This window comes from Propithecus coquereli, unplaced genomic scaffold (genome assembly GCF_000956105.1).
Source record: "Propithecus coquereli isolate 6110/MARCELLA unplaced genomic scaffold, Pcoq_1.0 Scaffold1, whole genome shotgun sequence".
Taxonomy (NCBI): Eukaryota; Metazoa; Chordata; class Mammalia; order Primates; family Indriidae; genus Propithecus; species Propithecus coquereli.
This window is the reverse complement of record NW_012133857.1, coordinates 2559717-2584342: the sequence shown is the minus strand read 5'-3', so window position 1 is coordinate 2584342 and position 24626 is coordinate 2559717. Positions and strand designations below refer to the sequence as shown.

General features: G+C 55.1%; 1 protein-coding gene across 1 annotated transcript in view; it reads left to right on the top strand.

Moving 5' to 3' along the window:
* Window positions 1-24626, top strand: part of SCN5A (sodium channel, voltage gated, type V alpha subunit) — a 94277-nt gene that overhangs the window by 7404 nt on the left and 62247 nt on the right. The window contains exons 2-5 of the mRNA XM_012643255.1: window positions 9015-9339; window positions 11820-11938; window positions 19330-19419; window positions 20774-20902. Coding sequence (XP_012498709.1) covers window positions 9067-9339; window positions 11820-11938; window positions 19330-19419; window positions 20774-20902 — 611 coding nt within the window. The 5' untranslated portion in view covers window positions 9015-9066. The remainder of the gene's footprint in view (window positions 1-9014; window positions 9340-11819; window positions 11939-19329; window positions 19420-20773; window positions 20903-24626) is intronic.

Below are 24626 nucleotides of genomic sequence, written 5' to 3'. Positions count from 1 at the left end.
AGAAAAATGAGTTGGAAGGAACCGGGCTAGGGAGAGACTTGGGGTGCTGATTGCTGTCTTTTGGGCACCCTGGGCCATGAGGGTGTTTCCTGGGCCACAGATGGCACTTTCTGGCCTGATTCTGTTTAGTGTGGGTGTGGCAGAGATGGGCAGGGTCTGGGGCAGAGCAACCCCGGTGACTGAGCTGGCTCTCTAACTCTGGGGCTCTGTGGTCTCGGGTATTAGATTATTCAGTCCCCACCCTGGAGACCCCGGGCCTGGGGCAGGGCCAGGCCTTGGCTGACAGTGCAGTGCCACCCAACACAACGTCATAGGTCCCCTGTGCATGGACCTGTGCATGTGTAAGGTGGCTCACAAGGAAGACCCGGGCCTGGGGAAGGGAGTCGCCATGTGCCCTGTGGAGGGGGATCCTGAGTGACCAGGGGAGTTTGAAGTGCCCCTGGCCTGGCACCCAGACACTGCTCAGCAGTCAGTGGGTTGAATGAGCTGCCACCATCCCTGATCCCCATCCTTACTGTGGAGAAGGGGCGCAAAGGAAAAAGCACCTTTAGGGGAACAGAGTAGCTACCCCAGGCCAGTTTGTCCTTGGGAGGTGAGCTAAATGCAGGGCTCAGGCCAAAGGGCCAGCTCTCCCCTCAGCTCCCACCGCTGGAGGGGGCCTGGTCTCAGGGACCCTCGTTTCATCCCTGCCTGGGGAATCACTTTGCAGAGCTGGAGCTGCAGAGCTAAAGTGGGTGGGTTTTTCCTGTCAGCTGAATTAGCCTTGGCTTCAGCCTGGGTGTTGGAATAAATGAGATGCAAATGTATGTAAATGAGGGCATCCCCAGCTTCTGGGGTGGGTGTGTTTGCCTCTGCCTTTGGGAGGGATGGGGGTGATTCTGCAGGACTTCCCAAGATGGCAGGAGGCCAGGGATCAGGACAAGAGAAGGACAGGCCCCTCAGACTCTCCCACCTCTCCCAGAACCAGGGTCTGGACTGGACAGGGTTAATGCTTATGCAGCCTCAAAGGAGTGGAGCCTGCAGGGAGCTGGTTAGCTGAGGCCCTGCCTTTGATCTGGGAGCAGGGACCTGAATACACAGGCCACCAGCACCAGCTGGCACCCCCGCTGAGCCTTTGTCCAAGCTGTTAGCCCAAAAGTGAGCCAAGACTGTGCAGATAATTGCCTGGGTGGGAGGGATGGTCTGAAACGTGCTGTCGACCCCACCCCTCCCTTTCCACACCCCACCATCCCAACCTGTGGCTTGGGCCTCCACAGCCACCCACAACCACTGCCAGAAACCAGGGATCCTTCTACCCAACCCCCACCCTTCTTGCAGCTCCCCAGCCCCACTCCCACCTGCCACCCCCAGAGGCCAGCCTGAGGCCCACCCCACAGCAGGCGGAATTCTATAATGGTTTAGGGCCTGGTGGCTGGAACTCTGTGGCAGTGCCATCCAGTAGAAATAGAATATGAACCACAAATGCAAATGCAAGTCATATATAAAATTTAAAATTTTCTAGCAGCCACATTTTAAAAAATAAAAAGAAGCCAGTGAAATTAATTGTAACACATTTTATTTAATCCAGCATAATATATCTTGTTAAATATTATCTGTTTAATGTAGCCAATATTAAAAATTATTGATAGTTGGCATTCCTTATCATGCTAAGCCGGCACATATCAATCCACGCTAGCCACATTCCAAGCACTTGGTCACCACGTGCCATGCGGTGAGCGACTGTCTGCCTGAGCTGGAGAGGAAAACTGCTGGGGAATCGGTTCTGTCAGAGAAACTGCTGACTCTTTGGGCATGGGCAGAAATCGGCCAGGTCTCCCTGGGAGCATCTGCCCATGCGTGGGCACTCGGGCTGTGTAGAGGGAGGACCAGCCGCAGATGAGGCAACGGGATCAACTCAGCCTTGGAGTGAGGGTCACAGACTTGCTCAGTCCAGGCAGGTGGGCACAGGGACGCCACGCCCCTTCCCCCAGCTCTCTGTGTCCTCAGAGGTGGGAAGCAGTATGTGCAGTGGTTAGGCTCCAGGCCTGGCTTCACACAGACTGGGGCCCACTTCATCTCTCTTAGAGTCAGATTTCCCGTCTGTACAATGAGGATAATAACCCCCGTCTTCCTAGGATTGTTGCAAGGATGAAGTAAGGTGATCCACAAACAGCCCTTAGTGCAGTGCCAGGCACGTGACGAGCTTGTGATACTGCTGGGACAGCCCTTAGTGCGGTGCCACCCGCCTCTCAGAAGCAGGGAAACCGAGGTCCAGAGGGGACCTAGTCACGGTGTGAGTTTGTGTCTGGGCGATAGGACTAATCCAGCACTCACTCGTTTTTTCATTCCTTCATTCACCAGGCCCTGCTGTGGGAGGCAAGGGGAGAGGCAGGCGTGGAAGTAAACTGCTGTGCTCTGGGATGAGGCAGGTGGGGGAATTCAAGTGTGCCAGGAGCACAGAGGGACGAGCCAGCTGGGCAGAGGGCTGGGGTGGGTGACGAGGAGGGCCCTCTGAGCTGGATCTCTCATAAGAACAATAATACCAACAATAACCACAAAGGCAGTAGCAGCTTACATTCATTAAACACTTGCTGTGTGTCAAGCACATACGACTATCAGTTTTATGCCTCACAACAGCCCTGTGGAATAGATACTACTTTGAATCCCATTTTACAGATGGGAAAACTAAGGTAGAGAAACATCAATTAATTTTTCCACAGGCAGAAGGCAAATAAGTGGCCAGGGCCCAGATTCACGTGGGCAAACTGACTTCCAAGCACAACCCCAACCACTTCCGCTTCCCTATCCCACATAGAAACTGGAAATCTTGAAGAGGAGGAGTGGGGAGGCTGGAAAGGGAGGGAGAGTGGGTACAGAGCCGGGTTCTCCTGCCCATGGCGTTTCCTTGTTGCCAGTCTCTGCAAATCTGGGTGAATTTCCTTGCCAGCCACCACCGAGTCTCTTTGCTGATGACTTTTCTTCATTGTCCCATAATCACCCGTTGATTTGGGATCCAGCACCTTGGGAAGAAAAGTATTCTATGAAGTTACTTGTAGGACCATGTACACAGTGGGTGCTGACTAAATGCTCACTGAATCATCAATTAATAAAATGAGTCTGTGAGTTGAGGTGTTGATTAATTAACATATTCTCCTCAAGGAGGAAATGCGATTGCCTTACAAGTGGGGCTGGAAGTCCCGAGATGGGAGATTTAGGGAGTGAGGCCCAGAGTGAGAGAGGTCTTTGCATTTGGGGTCCTGTGGATGGCTGGGGTAAAGTTCCACCTTGTCAAGCTTCCCCTGATCCCATTCTCCTGTCCCTGGTGTTGTTAGTCTGGGAGCATCCAGACTCTTCCTAGCGTGTCCCCCCAGCCTGAGTGGACAGCGGGGACCCTGTGCTCACCTGTGGAGTGTGACCAGGGTGTGATCAGGGAGTCTCTGGCTTTGAGGGGTCTCTTCTTGAGCACTGAGGGGCAGGCAGAGGGGAGTGCGGTGGAGCCAGGCAAAGGTGGACGGTGTGCCTGAGGCCCGGGGGACTGCAAGCCTGGGGTGGTGGGTGCTCCAGCCCGGGTCGCCTGGACTGCAGGGCAGGAGAGAGGATCACAGAGTGGAGGAAGCCAGCAGAGATTTTCTAGGAAGCCTGGGAACCACTTCCACAGAGTGCTTTGCATGAATTTCCATGGCGAAGAATATTCTTTGCATGCTGTGTTCCAGAGGCTCCGATTCCAAGGCGACCAAAATGCCAGACGTGATGCTGAAGAGTGCCTGCCTTTTGGATCAGGGATGGGAGTGGGCAGGAAGCAGGAGAGTCATGTCAATTCCTGCCTCACCCTGGCGTGACCAGCCGCCCTGGTGTGTCCTGGGCTGAGGGGATCCTCGGATACAGGAATTTTAGTGCTAAAACCGGGAAAGCCCCGGTGAAAACCAGAATGAGTTGGTCACCCCACATCCATCCCCACCCCAGACAGTCCCCATGGCTGCACTCTGGCTGCCAGGCGGTGTGTCCCACGTCATAGCACTGTAACCGTCGTTGACCGAGCACCAGCTATGTGCCCCTTGCGTTCAAGAAATCCTCCTTCAGGAAGTCCGACTGAGAGGACAGCACGGAGTTTCTGGTGTGAACAGTCAGTAATCTCCCCCACGGCGTCTCTGCCCTGATGTGAATGGCCAATACAGCCCAGTGGGTCGGAGGAGGGGACCGCCCCTGCACTAAGAAGAGGCTTCCAGGCCATTTGGGAAGACCTGCAGAGGCCAGGAAGGGGCCAGAGCTGGGTGTGGGGTGCAGTGGAGGGAGCTCAGTGTGGGTGGCTGGGTGGGCAGTCAGAGAAGGTGTCCCGGCTAGGAGAGCAGGAGCGACTCTGCCATCGCACTGGGCGGGGAGAGTGTGGGAGTGTCTAAGTCCTGGAGTGGGGCACTGCACAGTGCGATGGAGGCAAAGAGGGAGGCACTGCTGTGGTCCACACAGGGGCGAGGAGGCCTGTCTCAGGGCAGTGGCGTTGGCACAGAGGTGGGGGTGTTGGGTGGGGGTTGGGGGCTGTGGCCAGTGCTAGAAGAAAGGATGTCAGGAGGAATCAGTTTGAAAAGGAGGATTTCCAGCTTGCTCCCACTAACTCTCAGGAGCCAGCGGGACCCAGGGAGGGATGTGTGCAGTAACCAGAGGCTGAAGAACTTGGGGCAGGATGCAGTGGGGGGCGGCCAGAGTGAAGCAGAAAGGACAAGGGAAACTGGCCCAGTACGAGTGGTCAGTTGGAAGCAGCTGCCATGGCCCAGAGAGCTTCTGTCGGGCTGGTGCAGAGGAAGAAGCTGATACAGATGGAGCAGCTGTCCTGGGCACGGGAGAATCATGAGGTGCTGGCATCTAAGGGGAGAGTGGCTATGGTCTTGGAATCAGACCAGGTCCAGCCTCCCAGCACGCTGGCGCTGTGCGAGACAGACGCCTCTTGTTCATGTGTTTGCCCCTACAGCCTTCTGCAGCTGGGAGTGGGTCCTTCCCCCCAAAAGCTGTGGGCTGACCTCCTCCTAGGCCTTAGGGGTGAGGTTGAGGCTGAGCCCAGAGCATCCTCAGATCACCCCTGAGCCTTCTCAACCTTGCAGCACCGGAAACCTTGCAGCCAGGGCTCAGCCAGGCTTGGCCACAGCAGGGCGTGGGCCCTGAGCTGCTGAAGGAAGGGCAGGGCCAGAGCCAGGTGCAGGCGGCAGGAGAACAAGGGAGGAACGGATCCTGCCCGCCCATCAGGAGCGGCCTGTGGGACCCAGAGACAAAGGACGCTCTTGGTGGGTTTACTTTGGAACCTGAGGCAGCCTGGCCCCTGGGGCACAGGGAATTTCATATGGAATCTGCCTTCAGCAGCTCCCCTGGGTGGCCCATACCTCTCCCAGGCCAGGGCCCCAAGGGCGTGGGTGCTCTGCTGGAGGCCAGCTGGGTAAGACCCTTCTTAGGACCCAGGGCCTCATCTCCAGGGCTTGGGATGGAGAAGGTGGGGAGGGTGTGGCAGTGCTTGGACACATGAGCCTAGACATCTGCTCCCTGGTCTCTGTCCCTGAGGACCTGGGACCTGGCTCCATGAGCTCTCTGCCTCTGCCACAGGGCCACTGCAGGACTCAGAACAGGACTTCTCAGGCCTAAGGGTGGGGCAGACTGGGGTCCCAAGGCCAGGCTTTCTCCTGGGGGGGTCTTTCGTGCTATTCTCCACCCCTACCCAGAAATGACATGGAGTCCAGGTGAGTCAGCCGGCGGCCAGACGAGAGGCTGAACCTGCTGTGTGGGGAGCACAGTGAGAGAGAGCACCAGAGAATCCCAGAAAATACAAGGAGGGTCACCTCGTCCACCTTCCTCACTTTCCAGATGAGGAAGCTGAGGTGTAGAGGAGGGGACCCCAGAGTCAGCAGCTGAGCAGGGACCAAGCTGGGCTCTTAACCTTTCTCATCCAGTGGGGTGAAGCCCATCTCAGAATTGCATATTTCAAGACAAAATAAAATGCATAGGATTTAAAAGGAAACCAGTTGTACTGAAATATAGCTTTCAGAACACTTAAAAACCAATTTTTGGTAGAGTAATGTATGTGCTTCTTTATTGATGCTTTGAATAATAAAATCTAGCAGCAGGTCTAAGTACTGTAATTTTGAAGTCTTGATGAGCATTAGTGATATCTGAGATAGCAGCAGCAACCGTAATGGGACGGGGAAATAACTGCAGCTTCTTTGGGTCGCAGGTACCACCGGCACTTCTGTTTCATTACCTACATTCATAATTGAAGGAAATGCTAAATTTGAGTTAGAGGTTAAGGAGGAGATGCAATTTCTCCCCTGACTCCTTTCCCCGCCTTCCAAGGGGTCTGTTAAGTGCCCTTAAACTACGGAGGCAGGCTAAACTCACCTATGAGTTAGCAGGCAGGAGAGTGGCTCCCTGGCGAAGGAGGGGAGTTAGTGATGGGGAGGAACCTGGTCTGAGAGACTGGGAGCAGTCTCTTTCTTTGTCGGGGTGCTGGTTACCAGGTGTGTTCATTTGTGGAAATTCATCCACCTGTGCTCTCTGTACACCTATCTGCGTGACTCGAGTCGTTTATCTCAATACAGATTGGAAACATCCTTACTAGAACAGACCCGTGTGCAGGCGCAAGCTGGCACGTGCTCTCACACACGCTTGCCAGTGTGTACTAGTGAACCTCTGCGGGTCCATGGACACACACGCATCTCCGGAGCCCTTGCAGGCATATGGACACAGATGGATACAGTGAGACAGAGAACACTATTTTTAGGAAGCAATTCCAAGCAAAAGAGGTGGCTTCCCAATTTACAGACTAGAGATTGCTCACAGTGGTGAGGGTTGCCCTGCAAAAAGCTGCTGTTATCCAGGCTGGGTTTTTTTTAAAAAAAAAAAAAAAGACTAACGATTACGTTGTTTTTGTAAAAATAATGCAAGCTCATCATAAAGAATTCAAGCCATAAAAAAAGTATGAAGAAAAAGGTTTAAAATTACCCAGATTTCCATCAGCAAAAAGAAAAAAAAAATCCCCATTCACATTTGGCAATGAGTATTATGTTACAAATGTCTGTCTGTTCACTCAACAGTGGAAGGTAGACAGGGAGATGCTTTTAGAAAATGGGAACCTACTCCTTCACCTGCTATTTTTAACAAAGATGTTCCTTTAACTTGATTGAGTGAAACAAGAAAAAGTCGCAGAGGGTTGAGTGGCTCTTAAAGTGCAGGTCCTGCGACTTCTTTCCTGCTTCACTTCGTGCATGCCATGCCGCGCTTTCCTGGGGACCAGAGGTGCCCTTTTGAGGCCTGGCTGTATTGTGTTTGCTTGCTGTTTACCTGTCCCTTGGCCACGTGCCTGCTTCATGGCAATCCACTGTGCTCGGGCTGGGGCCCTGAAGTGCAGGCCCTTTGCCAGCCATGTGCAGGGATCCGTGCAGCAGCAGCTCATTGGGGTCACCGGTGACATGTTTTGCAGAAGTAAGATCAAGGCAAAGCTGGCCCTTGGTTGACAGAAAGGGATTCTGTCCTGGCAGAGATCTCCAACAGGTGTCCTCTCTTCCCCCTTGAGTGGGTGCCTGGCCATTCCTGGGTTTGATGTGGCAATTAGCGGACACAGCCTCCCAGCTCGGTGTCACATTCAGGAGCTGCTCCGACCACATCCTGTTTTGGTGGGGCAGTCGGAGCGCATTCTTCTCCCTCAGTGTCATGGGCAGAGCGTGTTCACACCAGGTACTGGATCACTGGGGGCCACATTCTCCCGGTTTGGCGTCACATGCGTGTGCTAGCTGGATGTCCTAGTTGATGAGTGGTCACCATTTTCCGGTTCTCCTGTCACTTGGGATCAGATTTCATTTGTTTGCTTTGGGAGGAGGGGAGCAAGGAGCATCGTGAGGAGCCAGAGATGCTCCATCAGCATTTCCCTTCTTTTTTTTTTTTTTTTTTTACAGTATAATTCAATTTATTACCAGACTTTTATTTGGTTGTTAAAAAATCTGTAAGGGTGCATATATTTAACAGCAGGGAGGGTGGGGGGTAGAAGGCAACCAGAAGAGTAAGAGTTATCTTCAAGTTACCTTAAGTGCCAGGCTAATTTTATACAACATTTTGACCTTTCCAAGAAAGTGAAATAGCTCAGATGGGCAAGGAAAACACTTCCCACCTTTTGGACAAGATTGGTTTGGAGGATGCACTCTGGGGATTGCTTTGAGATCCTCTCAGCAGGGGCTGTACCACAGCTGTGTATACCAGGGTGCCAGCATCTGGATGACAACCCCCAAATTGTTATCCAGCTGTTTCCAGAAACCCACAGGATTTTCCTGGGTCTCCTATGTCCAACACAGGTGTTCCGTCAATTGACACCTCCTGTGTTCTCCAAGTGAAGTCCAGGAACCCTCCCCTGTACAGGCACTTGGTGCTTTGGGGAGACCAAACAACGTCCCCCACTGTTGGGTCCTGCCACTCAGGCGAGGAGTCTGCCCTCCACAGGGCTCCAGGGTTTCCTCTAGAAGGGAAGGATTGAGAGGAGGCACAGGACTTGTGTCTTCTGATGTCCTCACTCCTCACCTACGTTTGTTCATCATTCAGTCAGTCATTCGTTTGTTCAGGCCCAGCTCTGCTAGGGATCTGGGATTAAAAGATGACAGCCCCACCCCTGCCCCATGGAGTGTCCTTCCTCAGCCCAGGGTGGGTTGACACCAGCTGTGGAAGTGTCTCAAGCGATGACAGTTAAGGAACCCAAAGGTGCGAGCATTTCCTTTTGTGTTGAGTGGTGCAGAACAAAGGTGCTTTGGTGACACAGTTGCTCTTGCCCGCTTGCACTCAGACGTGCTGTCAGTGATCTCCCGGCCGGTCCCCACGCACGCCACAGCCGGGAGGGCTCTGGGTTAACCCAGGCCAGCGTGGACCAGGTGTGCCTGTGGAGTGGTTGGCATCCTGGGGTCCGGAGCAACTTGCAGACGTGTCCTTCCCTGCGCCAGCACAGCCACTCCCCAGCGGGCCTGGCCGCCTGTCCTGGCCCTGGGCGTGGCATCAGGTCCATTGTCTGTGTCTTCCAGCTTCCCCACAGGCAGCGTGAGCAGAGCCTGTGCCCAGAAGCAGGATGAGAAGATGGCAAACTTCCTGTTACCTCGGGGCACCAGCAGCTTCCGCAGGTTCACACGGGAGTCTCTGGCAGCCATCGAGAAGCGCATGGCGGAGAAGCAAGCCCGCAGCTCGGCCACCTCGCAGGAGAGCCGTGACGGGCTGCCTGAGGAGGAGGCTCCCCGGCCCCAGCTGGACCTGCAGGCCTCCAAAAAGCTGCCAGATCTCTATGGCAACCCACCCCGAGAGCTCATTGGGGAGCCCCTGGAGGACCTGGACCCCTTCTATAGCACCCAAAAGGTGACTGCCCCCCACCCCCTACCCCACCTCCACTTCCATGCTGCTGCCCATCAATGGAGCAGACAGAGAGGGGCTCTGCTTAGGATGGGCGCCCCTGGGCTTTGGGGGGGATGAGTCACTGGTGATCTGTATTCCAATCGCCTTAATTTTGGAGTTCGGGAATTAAAGATAGGAGTTATGCCGCCTGAGATGCTAGTTTGGTGCTTTGAAGGAAAGAGACGGCAGCACCAGCTGAAGTCCTGCCTCCTGTGGAGCGCCTTCCCTAGGAATTACCTGCGGTTAGATTTGCACCTCTAGAGGACTCTTCCCTGTCCCATGGTGTGTGTGTGAATTAGAGTCAAGCCGAGTCCCACCCTGAGTTTGGGCCCCAGAGCACATCACGTGGTCCCGTCCCCTAACTAGGGACAGCATGTACCCCTGCACTCCACCCCTCGGCAGCATGGAGAAATCACCAAGGGTTGGCTGTGCCGGCTGGCTCCAACTGGGGCCACAGCACCAGCTCCCTGGGCCTTGTGGGCTGGCAGTGGGACCAGGAAGGCCAAAGGGAGATCTGCAAGGGGGCAGTGACTACCGGGGGAGGGGGGTTCTGCCATTGTCCATCCTGAGTGTAGAGAGAGGAAGTGGCTTTTGCCCACTAGGGGAGGGTGACTCAGGCTTCCTCCCAGCATGGCTTCCCACCAAGAGGTAACTACCCTGTCTGAGTCCCCTGCCCTGGCCTCCCCGTCAGGCCTGCATGCCCCAGCCCAGCCCTCGGCCAGGCCACGGGTATTCAGGGCTCCTGTGGGGGCTTGGTCTCGCCCCCCGGCTGCCTACACCTGTAGGCCTCATGCCGGAGGGAGGCGGATTTGAGTCTGGGGGAGGCCTCTCCCCAGAAGGCTGAGAACCGAGGAGGCAGTCGCTGCTCACGTTACCGCAGTCGGCCGCAGGCTGAGGAAGCACGTGCGGGCAGACGGGCGAGTGAGGTCAGGGTGAGAGCGTGTGCGAACATGAGCACGTGGTGCGTGTGAGGGTACGCGGCTGTGGCTGTGAGACTGTGTGTAAGACCCAGAGCCTGAGGGGGACATGGGACACATCTTTGCCTGAGTGTGTGCACCCATCGTGTGTGAGTGGGCGCAGGTGTGCGGGCAAAGCCCACCCAGTCCATACAAACAGCGGGGAGAGGAGGCCTTGAGCCGAGTCCTGCTCCCAGGCTCCCAGCTGAACCGCCCCCTGGTTCAAGTAACTCAGGTGTGGTCAAGGTCATGGATTGGGGCCACAGTTGGGGTCAGGGTTAGGCTGGGAGGTGGGATTAGTCAGGGTGGGCAAGCCTAGGTCATGGTTGGTCAATAAGAATTGGGTTGGCATTAAGCCACTGCTGGTAGTTAGTGAAGGCTATGGTGAGAGGATGGGTGGAGATTAGGCCAGACCTAGCTGGGACAGGTAGGCGTCACAGCAGGTGAACATGACTGAGGTTGCAGCCATGGCCGGGCTGGACTTTTGGGGACTGGTGGCAGCTGAGCTTGGGAGGAGTCAGGGACAGCTTCTCTTCAGTCCCTGTGTCTGGGAATGCTTGCACAGCAGCTGCAGGTATGATTCTGGCCTCTAACCTTCTGTCTCCACTTACTAACGCTTGGCCTCCGTGCCTGCAGTCCCACAGGGTGAGCAAAGCAGAACTTTTGGTCCTAATCTATCTGGTCAACTTGTCTCCCCAGTCCAAATTAAGTAGAACCTTGTCCCACCAGCTCAGTCTTTAGAGAACTGAGATCCCAGAGCTGTTCCCACCACACACCTGGGCAGGTGGGGATGGGCTGCTGCCCCCAGGGGCTGCTGTGGCCCAGACTGAAGCACTCATCCACTCCTGTGCCTTTAGTGCCCTATAGAAAGGCATCCTCTGGAAGCTCAGGGAGGGGGCCACCTTGGGCTGCTCATGATCCCCCCAAGAGGGAGACACTAGGTTGTTCCTCTGGGGTGGGGTGAGGCTGACGGTTTCCCTGGACTCTTAGAGACAGGGCCCTGGGGAAAGCCCTCTCCGAGGCTGGTTCTGTACTTTCCTCTTCCTTCCTCCCCACCCATGAGTCTTCCCTGCTGGCCCAGCCTGCCCCAGCCATAGCCTCACTCCCTCATCCCAGGCGTTGCGGGGAAGCCATGCAGGGTGGGCAGGGGTCAGCTGAGGGAGATGGGGAGGGAGGAGGCATCACTGTCTTCTGGGCCTTTACTGTGACGGCAGCCAGGCAAGGATCATGAAAGGCCCCTTCTTGTTAGAACTGTAATTTTGCAACTAAACTAAATCTCAACCAACCTGACATTCCCTTAAACTAGACCTCCTCCCACCCACCCATGGGCAAGGCAATGAGGGTCCGTTGACCTGCTGAATGTGCCCCGGCTGCCGGCCTTCCCCCCCCACCCCAGCCCTCTGCCACAGTCCCTCTGCTGGCTCTGAGCCAGCAGCTGCCCCCAAAAGCCTGTCTCCACAAAGACCTAATGCCATTCTCTGTCCACAGACCTTCATCGTGCTGAATAAAGGCAAGACCATCTTCCGGTTCAGTGCCACCAACGCCTTGTATGTCCTCAGTCCCTTCCACCCCATCCGGAGAGCAGCTGTGAAGATTCTGGTTCATTCATATCCTTTGCAGTTAATCCCTGCTGGGTGCACCCTCGGGGCCTGCACTGGGGATGTGCACAGGGCGCTGCCCCCCACCCGCACCCTAGTGTAGGGCTGAGGGTGATGCTGAGTTTCCTGCTTGGTCTCAGACAGGCAGCCTGGTCATCGCCTAGGAGCTGGCTGGAAATTAGAACCTCTGACCCTACTCCAGACCTACCAAGGAATCAGCATCTGCATTTTAATAAGATCCCTAGGGAATTCTTGGACACATGAAAGTTTGAGAAACCCTCCTCTGATTCTTCCGGAGAAGAATAGCCTAGAAGCTAAGCTGCTGAGGATCCCAGAAGAAATGAGACCTGTCAGTGTTCCCCTGGCTCTGACATGGGCTCCAAATGTCCCCTCCCACCACATGCCCTGGGCCCTCCTCCTCCCCACCCACTCTCAGGAACCTTCAAGCAGGTCGCCAGGGAAAAAGCATTTCCCAGTAAAGAGGCCTCCAGTTTATTCACACGTGGGCATCTTTCAAGGGAGGCAACACTTGCTTTTTGATTAGGTGTTGACAAAATGTTTGCAGTTTTAGAGTATCTCAAAGAACTCTGGTTAGCATTAAATTATATAAACCACAGCCTAAAAAAGCTCTGGCCTGCAGAGAAGAGCTATCAGACGGATACAGTGTAAAGGGGGACCCGGAGAGGGCCATGCTCGGCCAGCATGCAGCATGGGCGCCAGGACCTAATCACTCCCATTCTCTGGACTTCAGATGGGACCTTTCAGGGCGGGCGGCGCCAGCTGCAGAGGCATCAGTATTTTACTGTGTGGGCCTGGGCAGCCCTTTCTTTGGCCAGGGGTGGCCAGGGGCAACCAGGGTGAGTACACACATGCAGCTGGCTCTGCTGTTAGTCTAAGCAGTGCTGCAGGGCTCTGCAGCAGGACTGATTGAGGGTCTGGCGGGCTGGCCCGACAGTTCCCCAAGGTCCCCTGAAGCCCCAACTCTGAATGGGCCTTTTCTGAGGGCAAGACAAAGATGTCACCCATTAACTTCTGGGCAGGGCAGGAGGCTTCAGGAACACAGCTGCCTAGTGAGGGACTAAGTAACCAGGACTGAGACTGACAGGTCAGGGGCTTTTCCTGTCCAGGCAGGGACACCTGTGCCCCAGTGCCTGACCCTAACCCCAGGGGTTAATTGGAGGGGCTCGGTGCCACTTTGTTATCTGCATGCAGGCACACAGTAAGATGCATTTGTCCAACCACAGGTCTGTTCTCCCCTCCTCTGGCTCACCCCTGCCTTCCACGTGGGCATCCTGAGACACGTGCATGTCTAGGGAAAACCCCCCCATGCACCCACTGTGGCCATGGCATCAGCACAGTGGTCTCTAGGGTGGGCAGGTGCTGTGGAAAGGAGCTGTGTTCAGGGCAGCGTGTCATTCACAGCTGCATCTTACTTTGTGGGACTGAGTGGTTCTGGATTTCATGTGGAGCCATCCTGCCACAGTTCCTGCACTCCCTGTGGTGTCAGGCACTTAGCTGGGCACCCTGGGGGTATCGAGCTGAATAAGACCCAGTCCTGGCCCCTTGGGAATTTTACAGTCGCCTAAGAGTAATAAGGCAGCTACACAAATAGCTGTCATTCCTGCTAGCACGTGGTCATGGCCTGGTGAGCACAGAGCCGCAGGAGGAAGAAAGGTGAGCTGCTTTCTTGCTCTGAGCCTGTCTGCAGCCTCACTCCAAGGGCGTGGCCTCTCTGAAAGCATCCTCCAGCTCTCACCTGGGGCTTCCCCTCCAGGTATCTAACCAACCCAGCTCTGTTTGGCAGCCACAGAGGCCTCCAGGGAGGCAGCAGCCCCAGGGCTCTAGCAAGGCACTGAGCTGGGCATGGGACAGATGAGAGGCCAGGAAGGCAAGTGGGCGAGGGAGCAGTGGGGGCACTCGAATGCCCAGCCTGGCCAGATGGCCCATTGAGCAGTCGTTCTGAGGCTGGGAGGTGCTGGTTCCACCTGGCAGGACTGGCCCTGAGGGCCCTGAGCTGGCCTGTGTCCCCCAGGGCAGCTGCCCCAGGGAAGTGCTGAGCATCAGTGAGGCCCTAGACTGGGTTCCTGGTCGGTGCCTTGACGCTCCACTGCCTGGGGATGGGAGCACAGCGCTGGCCCTCAACAGCGCCACTTAGTGGGCTCAGCGGGCACTGAAGGGGGAAGAGGCCTAGGTTTGTGGGGTTTGGGAGCAGCCCCTCTGCACGCTTGAGGCTTGACATTCAGGATGTGGTGCAAGGACCGGTAACATCAGCATCCCCGGAATCTTACAGGAATTGCCAAATCCTGCCCCCCCAAACCCGTGTTTTAGTGATGTCCCCATGTGCACACCACCGTAGGATGATTGTTGCCAAATGTCAGCCTGTGAGGGCCACCTCAGTCTCACCTGGGAAGTTTGTTAAAATGAAGATTCCTAACCCTTAACAAACCAGAATCACCAATGTGAGGCCTAGGAATGTGCAAGATCGCCATGCATTTTTTAATTGAAATATACTTCATATACCATAAAATTTACCATTTTAAAGAGCACAATTTGGTGGGTTTTAGTATATCCATAAGGTTATGCAACCATCACCAGCTACTTCCAGAACGTTTCTATCACCCCAAAAGAAACTCTGTACCCATCATGAGTCAGTATGCATTTCTAATGAACAGTCAGATTCTATGTTTTGAATTCTGAACTTTTGCTCTGCCTAAATTTCTATATCCATTCGAACATCTGCTGAGTCCTACATGTGCAAAGTTCTGTGCAAGGCTCTTTGGGAAGGGCAGGTGGGGCAAAGACAAAAAGGGACAGGAGGTGTGAGCATGGTGGCTCACACCTGTAGTCCCAGCAACGTGGGAGGCTGAGGTAGGAGGATCATTTGAGGCCAGGAGTTCAAGCAATATAGTGAGACTCCATCTCTGAAAAATTCTTTTAAAAATTAGCTGGACATGGTGGCGCATGCCTGTAGTCCTAGCTACTGAGGAGGCTGAGGCAAGAGGATCCCTTGAGCCCAGGAGTTCAAGGCTCCTGTGAGCTATGACTGTGCCACTGTAGTCCAGCCTGGGTGACAGAGCAAGATACTGCCACTAAAAAAATGTAAAAATAAAAAAGGGTAACCTGGTGACTTGTAACAACTCAAGACCTCACAGACCGTAATGAGTGCACAGTGGTTCAGCTTGGCCTTGCTCTTTGCTCTATGCTTGCAATGCATCCCTGGGAAGTTACCGAAAAAGTAAATATGGGCATGTAGAATGATTTTTTGTCCTATGTATTTTTGTCATAGTGCTGCAGAATGTGTTCCTGCAGGGATTAAATAAAAGAAACCAACTGAACTCCACATTCCACTGCAGTCGTATTCAGAGAGGCCTCACGTTCACACCGAGAAGCATTTGCTTTCCTGGGTGCACAGATCTGTTCACAAAATCCTCCCACGTTTCTCTACCAGATTCAAATGGGCAATCAAACCGTGTGTGTGTCTGTGTGTGTGTGTGTGTGTGTGTGTGTGTGTGTTCATTTAATAGCACAAATGCATGAAGATGCCCCCCCCCCACACACACACACACACAGTTAATTCCCTTCTCTTTGAGAGTTTTTTGATGCCGTGGGATCTGCAGACTTAGAAAGCCCGAGTGTCAGGCACTCCTCATAGCCCATGCAGGCAGTCCTTGCTGGCATTTTAATCATGAGGCTGGGAGTGGGTGTTTGAGGACAATGACATGACAAGATTGAAGATGTTCAGCTGAGCTCAGGCCTGGAGAGCTGGCCTTTGCCTCTGCCCACACAAGGGACCAGCGTGTTCATCGGCCTGAAATTACCCAGCACTGCAAACAGGTGTGCTCTGGCCAGAGTTCAATTGACTGATCTCTCCGGTGTTGGCTGCATGCTGGGCTCCATGGGGGACCTGGGTATGCTTTGGGCAGAGTCACATGGACTGGGGGTTCAGTCTAGGTAGGAAGAGGTCTCATATGCATGCATGCAGACACAGAGGAATGACTGAGAACTGTGTGAGCGCCATGCTTATAGGCCAGGGGAGCCAGGCGAGGACTGTTAGCAGTCAAGTGGCAGAGAGATGAGAAGCCACTGCACTGGCTTTTCCAGTTTCTGGCTCAACCTGAGCCATTGCTGTGTCTGGAAAAGACAAAACCCAGTTAGCTCCTATTACTGCCCACTGTGGGACCCTGGCCCTGGTGGCGGGATTGAGAAGGGCCGTGTGCCCCAGCTCTTCCCTAAGTCTGGGTGTCCTAGTTCTCACCTCTCTCTGGGTCCAGCCAAGTCCTCCTGTCCAAGGCAGCCCATCCACTCTGCTGCTCCCTGCAGAAGGACCTGTTCTGTACTCTACGGAGAGCTGTGAATGGTCCCCTGGAGCTGAGAGGGGCTTGGCTCCACTGAGAGTGGTCCCTCCAGTCCTCAATCCACCCACTTCACCATGGCCAGCTGGGCTCACTGGTTCCTGGAGGAACCCTGGCCCGCCTTTGGTGCTTGTTTAAATGCCTCTTTCAGGAAGCCTTCCTGCCCAGCCCAGCCAGAGTTGTGTCTGGTTTCTCATAACATCTCATGGTGGAACATTTCGGGGACATGACTCCACTGTCTCCCTGGCTGCCACCCAGGGCCAGGCACACATGCCCACGTAGGGTTTGCTCTTAAAAATGACAAATAATTTCACCCCTCTTCCTGGTGGTAATCTCCTCACATTTGATGGAGCCCTTTACCTCCTTTGGTTTTCACACCGCTTGTGGATGGCAGAGGCCAGGTGTGGACTAGCACACCTGCTTGGCAGGTGAGAGCCTGAAACAGTGTGACGCCCGCAGGCCCTCCAGTCTGGAGGCAGGAGAGTGGTCCTTAATGTCACCGTGCAGAGATGGTGCAGCAGGGGACTCGGAGTAAGGCCCGGATCAGGACAGCCAGAGCTCGGGGCTAGCTCTGCCACTGATCTGCTTTGTACCCGACTGCTGTAACAAGTTACCACAAACTTCATGGCTTAAAACAAGACAAATTTATCATCTTACAGTTTTGGAGTTCAGACATCCAAAATGGTTGTTTCTCACTGGGCTAAAATCAAGGTATCAGCAAGGCTGTGTTCTGTTTTGGAGCCCCAAGGAGAGAGTCTGTTTTCTAGGCTTTTCCAGTTTCTGGAGGCTGCCTGCATTCCTTGGCTTGTGGCCCCTTCTTATCATCAAGCCTGCAGTGGCCGGTCGGGTCTTTCTAGCATGACCACACTCTGGTCTGATCCTCCTCCCTCCCTCCTTCGTTTATAAGGACCCGTGTGATTACACTGGGTCACCCTGAATAATCCAGAATAATCTCCCCACCTCAAAATCCTTAATTTAATTACATCTGCAAAGTCCCTCTCATCACATAAATGAGCACATCCACAGTTTCTGGGATTCAGAGTGGCCATCGTTGGGGTGGGCATCGTTCTGCCCACCACAGTGACCTTCAGCTTATCCTCTTGGTGCCTCAGTCTTACCGTCTCCTAAGATGGAGACAGTCCCTACCTCATAGGGTTGCTGGGAGAACCGAATTAGTTAATGGACACAGAGAGCAGAGCCTGGCACCTAGGAAGCGCTCAATACGTAGTCACTCTTAGCATCACCATTTGCATATTTCAGGAATCATCTGGGATTCTCAGTAGACAGTTTAGCAGTGGATCCGTGGGGATGAATAAAGATTGGTCGAGGGGCTTGTTAACCGTCTGCCCAGTGAGGAAAGCCTTGGCGTGTAGCCCGGGTGCAGGCCGTGTGTGTGTGTGTGTGTGTGTGTGTGTGTGTGTGTGTGTGTGTGTAAGGGAGAAGGGACCAAGATGAGTAGCCGATCCTGCCTTGGAAGCTGGGGAGAGAGATGAGCCTGGCCATGGCGACCCTCACACAGACAGAGGGCTAGGCAGATACCAAGCTGAGGGAGGGACCCCGGGCCTGGAGTGGTGCTCTTTGGACAGGGAGAAACCAAGGCTTCCTAGAGCCCTGGCATCAGAGCTGAGCGGTCCTGTTGGCCCAACTCTGGTTTTACTAAGGGGGAATTCCCAGAGCCTGGTCCCCTCTCATCTCAGAAGAAAAATTGGAGAAATAATCATAGCTGGCGGCTGGGTTTGGGATACTGATTTCCTGATTGCCTGGATTCCCTAGAAGGAAAACCAGTGGCGTGGAGGGCATCTACCTGGTTAGATTCCTTAAGAGGCCTCCCCCACCCCCCATGCCCAGCCAGGGCAGCCAGCACCGCCGCTTGGCCTGGTCTCCCATCAGGCGAGATGAAGCTGTGCTGGGGAGGAAAGAGGCAGCCCCTGGAGCTCAATTACTGTGGCTCCGGGGTGACCTGTGGGAACCACAGGTTTGCAGCTGTGCATATGGGGCTGAGGCTGGGCCGGTGTTGTGTGCCTGGGGGCAGCCAGGGGCAGTGGGAGGCCCAGCCTTTCCTCTGGGGCTGGGGAGAGGATTTGTGAGGGCGGCACATTGTCCCTGCTCTGGGCCAGGTCCCTGGGGGTGCCCCTTGCTCCTCTGCAGGTCTCGCAGAGGTGGGGCAGAGGTGAGGCAGGGGCAAGGCAGGGGCGGAAGAGGTCTGTCTAGATGGAGCCTTATCCAGCCTGAAGCAACAGCCAGAGTCAGGGCCAAAGCATGGGGCAGCTCAGCTCAAGGCCAAGGGCCCACAAGGACGGCCAGGGCACAGCCCCGGCATTTGAAGAGCTCCCCTTTCGGTGGGAGACAAATGGGCATTGCCATTTAATGAGCACCCACAGCTAAAAAGAGGGGTGCCCGATGCCCTGGGGGTACAAAGGGCTAGAGGTGGGAGGGGTCCTGCCGGGGGCCTTGTGAAGGTGAGCAGGGGTTCTCTAGGTGGAGAGAGGGCAAGGGTGAAGGGCAGTGCAAAGGAGTGAGCAGCTAGAGAAGCAGTCTTTGCCTGCCCAGGGCCCGGGTCCTGACCAGGTCTGTAGCCCTTTGGTGGCAGAGCAGTTCTGCAGAGAAGTCCCAGGCAAAATCCTAGCCTGGGCTGCTGCCCTAGAGGTGGAGGAGGGAGCTTGGATCCCTGCCACCCTGGCCTTCCCCTCCCCGAGGAGCAGTTTATAAATGTCCATCTCCATCTGATGTGACCGAGAACAGGGCCCCCTCCTGACTGTGGGTCAACACCTCGGGGATCTGGGGGTCCACCTTCCTCCCTCCCCTCAGAAAGTGTGGTTTCAGGTGTCTGGGGCCTCCTAGGTACTGTGGAGCAGGACAGGGGCCCGGCTGCAAGTGCTGGGGAGGGGACAGAGACCAGCCTCAGTGGAGAGGGATTGGCGTGGACTAGTCGCAGCCCCAGTGTCTCCTCGGAGGCCCTCTTTTATAGATCTGGTGGCACTGGCCCGGCAGCGATGACCCCAGGGGCAGGCCGCCCCTGCGCTTGGCTTTCCTTGACCCCCGCGCCACGCTCTTCAGCATGCTCATCATGTGCACCATCCTGACCAACTGCGTGTTCATGGCCCAGCACGACCCTCCGCCCTGGACCAAGTATGTCGAGTGAGTATCTTCAGGGCCTCTCCCCTCCACTGGCCCTCTCCCTTCCTTCTGTCCTCTATGCCATAGCCTCTAAAGTCACCCCAGAAGAGAGCTGTGTCCACGCCCAGAAACTCCCCCACCTGGGGTAGGGGGCTCCTCACTCAGCCTCTACCCTCTTTTGCCTTTCCCAGTCCTGCACTTGTCTTTAAATTGTGCCCTCAGGGGAGGAAAGCCCTCCAGGTTGGCACAGTGGGGGGTTTCTCCCTGCCCACCCCCCAAGAGGACAGATGACATTAGAGAAGGCTCTGGAATCATAACAGTAGTTGATTGAGCACTCAGTGCACACCAGGCTCTGTCACAGAGCAATAAGCATCATCTCCTTTACCCTCATGGCAACACAGTAGGGTGGGTGCTGCCACTGTCCCCATTTGACAGATGAGGAGACAGCCCTAGAGAAATAACTGACCTGATGCCGTGCAGCTTGGAGGTGTGGCCACAAGGAGAAAGCCTGGGGCTATCCCCCCTTCAGCAATATACTCTGCCACCTTTTGTTCCAAGTCCTCCTATAACCATGTGCACAGTTTTAGAAAACTGCTTCTAGTCTTTGCTTCCCAAACAAAGGTACCTTACCTGGAGGTTCTCAGCAGATTTGGTAGGCCCTTACTGCATCTGGCTCCTGTTTTCATGAGACCAACAGAATGTCGGGACAGCCTCCCTGACTAAATAAATCAGCTTGCCTGGTCGTTCTCTGTGCTCACATAGGACCTAGTAGCACTGTCGGTGCTGGTGTGTCCAGCTGCTCTGAGACCTGGGATGGGGCCCTCCCCATTCCAGCCCTGTGGGCCACAGTCCCAGCAGCCAGGCATTTTGGATTCCCAGGCTGCCCCAGGTAGAGAGAACAGCACTGGAACAGCACCCCAGTCAAGCCCAGGGTAGACACAGCTGGACCCCCCTGCCCTGCAGGTGGTGAGGGTGGACCATGCTCCCATTGCTGGCCACTAAGGACCCACAAACTCCACCTGTCCCTACTGTCCTACAATGCAGACTCCATGGCCACCATATGCCAGTGGCACACATGGACCCCAGGGCCAGGGTGAGGAAATAGATAGGGGGTCTCCTTGCACCAAGACAACCGAGAGAGAGTTCAGATGGGCACATGGCAGTCACTTGGTCATATAGGAAAAACACACGGGAAGATGGGTTACTTAGCCAATGTTTAGAGCAAAACTCCATGCCCAGCTCTGCCAGGGGAGTGTTGCAGACAGCCCGGCCTGACAGCCCCTGGCAGGAGGAGTTGCATGAGGCTCACACCACGTGGGGAGCGTGGCCTGTGGCTTCAGCCTCCCTGAGAAACCCCCCGGCCTCTCCTTCCCAGGTACACTTTCACCGCCATTTACACCTTTGAGTCTCTGGTCAAGATCCTGGCTCGAGGCTTCTGCCTGCATGCATTCACCTTCCTTCGGGACCCATGGAACTGGCTGGACTTCAGTGTGATTGTCATGGCGTAAGTGTCTCCCTCTCTGTGCTGTGCTGTGCTGTGCTACACCATGCCAGGCCACACCGGGCTGGGGGTGTGCATGCCCCTAGGCCCGGGGCCACCTGTCCTTGGCTTCCCACTGCAGTCCATGTGGAGCTTGCACACAGGCTGGAAGAAGACAGGCTGAGGCCCTCAGCTCATCCTGGTGGGGAGAGACAGGTCCGCAGCAGCACAGGCAGGCCTTGGTGGTCAGGTCACTGGCTCGTCTGTGCCTCCACAGCAGCCCAGTGCTCACGGGACATCATTAAGATTCTGGGTTAGCATTCTCTGCCTTTCCACCAAGAGAAACCAATATTCTAGCACTGACCTGGATTCCAAAGCGATTAAGAATGAAATCTCAGTAAAGCAAAGGAGCCTGGAGAAGTGACCAGGCATCCCCAGAAACTCACACCAGGTGCCCCAGTGTGTCTGCTTTCTCCATTTGGAGACTCCACATTTGGCACATTTTAAACCACCTAGTCACTAACAAAATCCAGTGGATCCTCACACCAACCAGAGAAGTAGACTGGATGAGGGTACTTAGCCCATTTTACAGAAGAGAAGACTGATGCCAAGGATGCACAGGGAGCCAGCCAGAAAGCGAATGTGACCCCAGGCCTGCTGCAGCCCAGGCTGAGGCTCAGCCTCCTTGCCTAGGAGGAAACCCTCGCCGAGGGCCCAGTGTTGAGGTGGCACTCCTCCCTGGAAGGATCAGGCAGCAGACTCCTGGCTCTGGTGAGATGACTGAGCAGGGCGGGGCACCATGCAGACGTCGTGAGCAGAAGCTCAGCCATCAAACCCTTTCTGAAGGCTGAGGACCCATTGCGTGCAGGGCTGAGCACCGTGCCTCGGCAAGGGTTACACTCCCTGCCCTTCGAGCCCCGCAGTTTCCCCACATGTGAAAGGACAGTGTTGGGCTTGGTGGTATCAGAAGCTCAGTTCAGCTCCCACTTTCTAGGATTCTTGGATTCACTGAATCCACCTATTCACAACAGAGTCTTTATTTAATCTCAGACGTGAGCATCCCTGAGCTCAGCCATGCTATCAGGGAGAGAGGACAAAGAGGGAAGCTGGATCCTGCTGAGGGGGCATTTTCAAGCTAGATGGAGAACGTGGTAGTTAGAAAGTGCATCAGTATCTCTGTTTCTAGCTACACTGTGAGCCAACTCCAGCCCTCTGTCTTACGGGTGGGAAAACTGTGGCTCCAAGAGACAATGCCACTGACTCCAAGTCCAGTGCAGACGTAGGCCTGGGTGGAGCTGCATGAGCAAAGGCAAGAGTGGTGGGAGTTGAAGTTGCAGACTGGTGGGATGGGGGACAGATCATACCGTCCACCTAGGTCATGGTCAGAGCCAGGTGTGTTGGGAGCCACTGGTAGCCAGGAAAGAGGATCATGGCCAGAACCAGGGTCCAAGTGGAGAAGGGGAGAACTGCTCAAATTCTGGATGCATTTTGCAGGTAGGACCGACAGGAGACCCCATGGTGGGTTTTGGTTGGAGCAGCTGCTAGGTGGATGGCATTACCATTTGTAGAGATGGAGAGTTGGAGGGAGGCACTGGCTGGGGGAGGAAAGGATCAGAAGTCTGGTTTGGAATGTATGATGCGCTAAAGCATTCAGGGTGAGATATTGAGTAGGCAACTGGATATACCAGTCTGGAGTTCAAGAAGAGTCCAGGGTTGAGATATAAATTTAGAAGCCATCGGGATACAGATGGTATTTAAAGCCAAGAGTCCGGATGCGATCATCTGGGAGTGAGTGCAGCCGGTGGCCTGAATGCGTTGTGGGGCACTCCAGCGTCTCCCGGTCAGGAAAGAAGACGGGACTGAGGGAGCCAGCCAGGGAGGGTGGAGGAGAACCCGGAAAGAGTAGTGTTCAGAAAGCCCCCTGAGGAATGTGATTCCACTGGAAACACAGCACGAGGAGGTTGAGGAAGGTGATGACTAAGAATGGACCATTGGGTTTGATAGCGTGAAGGTCACTGGTACCCTTTGACGAGGGGTTCCACTGAAGGGGACAACACACACCTGGTTCAAGTGGGTTGGAGAGGACAGGTGTCTGTTTTGTGGGGTTTGCTATAAATTGGGACAGAAAATGGCATAGTGGTCAGAAGGGAATGTGGGTGGAGGGAAGACTTTTGAAGAAGAGTGGTGTCGCTGTTAGCTGGTGGGAATGATCTGGTAGAGGGGCCGTTGCAGGAGCAAAGCCCTGAGCAGGCCCCAGCAGGCGGGAATCCGTGCCGAGTGGAGCATCCACCCGAAGAGCAGGGCAGACGGAATTTCAGGTGGAGAGGGAGGTAGATTGTTAGAGTTGATGATGAGACGACAAGGAATTTCTCTTCTGATTGCTTCTATTTTCTCAGTGAAATGAGAAGCATGATCATCAGCTGGGAGCAGAGTGGAGAGGCAGGTCTGAGGTTCCTGTCGGAGCCGGGAGGTTGCACTGACTTGGGAATGCAGTGGGATTGCCAGGGCCAGGCCTGGGCTGTGGGGTTCCCTGGGGGTGGAGGGCAACAATCCGCAGGACTCTCAGGGCTGGGCGTCCCAGGAAGGGAGGGGGCTTTGGGCAGGCACGGAGAGGCATCTGCCCGAGCCATTCCTACCTCCCCATCCTGGAGCCTGAGCAAGACGGTGGCACCCTAGAGATGGTTCTGGACCCCAGGGAAAGTCGTCACCTGGGCCAGGCTTTGGCCTGTGCTCAGCCCGTGTCTCTGGGAGATGCTCTGCATGACCTCAGGCCTGCAGCAAGTCCTCTTGTCCTGCCTCGTGGGAGAATCCTGGTCTCATTCCCTAAGGGATTCTGTGGGGACCTGCTCCTTCCACTCCGAATCTCAAAGCAGGTGTGCCGTCTGCACCACAGCCTGGTGGCCTTCACGCTGTTCCAGAACCGGATGCCAAAGCAGAGCAGGGCCTCAGAAGCTCAGACAACCTCCCGTTTCCAGGCATCTCACGGAAGTGGCGTTCATGTCCCATAGGGCTGCATGGACCCATTGGAACATCAGCCTTGGGGTCTTGGCTGCACTGACCCAGCGGCTTTGATTGACAGTGATCCTACCTTATGAAAACCAATTAATGACTGCCTATGAAACACATCCGCTATAGATGAAATGGTTCCATGACATGCAGCTCCTAAGATGATCGACAAAGAGTCTCGGGTGGCAGAAAAGTTCACTTCAGTGAAACTCCCTATCCACCCTCCGTTACCCAGATGGAGAAACTGAGGCTTAGAGAGAACCCACGACTTGCCCAAAATTACAGAATGAATCAATAGCAACACTGGGACTAAAACCTAATCCCCAACCATGGGATGGATGGAGAGGCACCCCAAGTCTGATGTCTCTGGTCAGATTTCAACCTCATCCTTCACCCCACCCAACTTAGAGGTATGTGAGGGTGCTGGGTGCCTGCCAGGCTCAGCTTGCAGCCCCCAGCCAGAGATCTTCCTGTGGCCCCCCTCACTGCTGGCCATTACCTGCTAGTTAGCACAGCCTCCCACCTCCTGGGGTTGTTATGGAAACCAAACCTGGAGGCAGGGAGGGCAGAGAGGAGGGGTGGCAATCCCCACTGTAGCTGGCAGTGTGGGCCTCACCATCGCCAGCTAAGGGTGGGGCAGAAACAAGGCGAGGGTCTGCCATCCTCGTGGTTCCTCAGCCTCCAGAAGGGCTCCCCCTGTGCTGGGGCCGGTGATGGGGCAGCATTCTCACCCACCACCTCT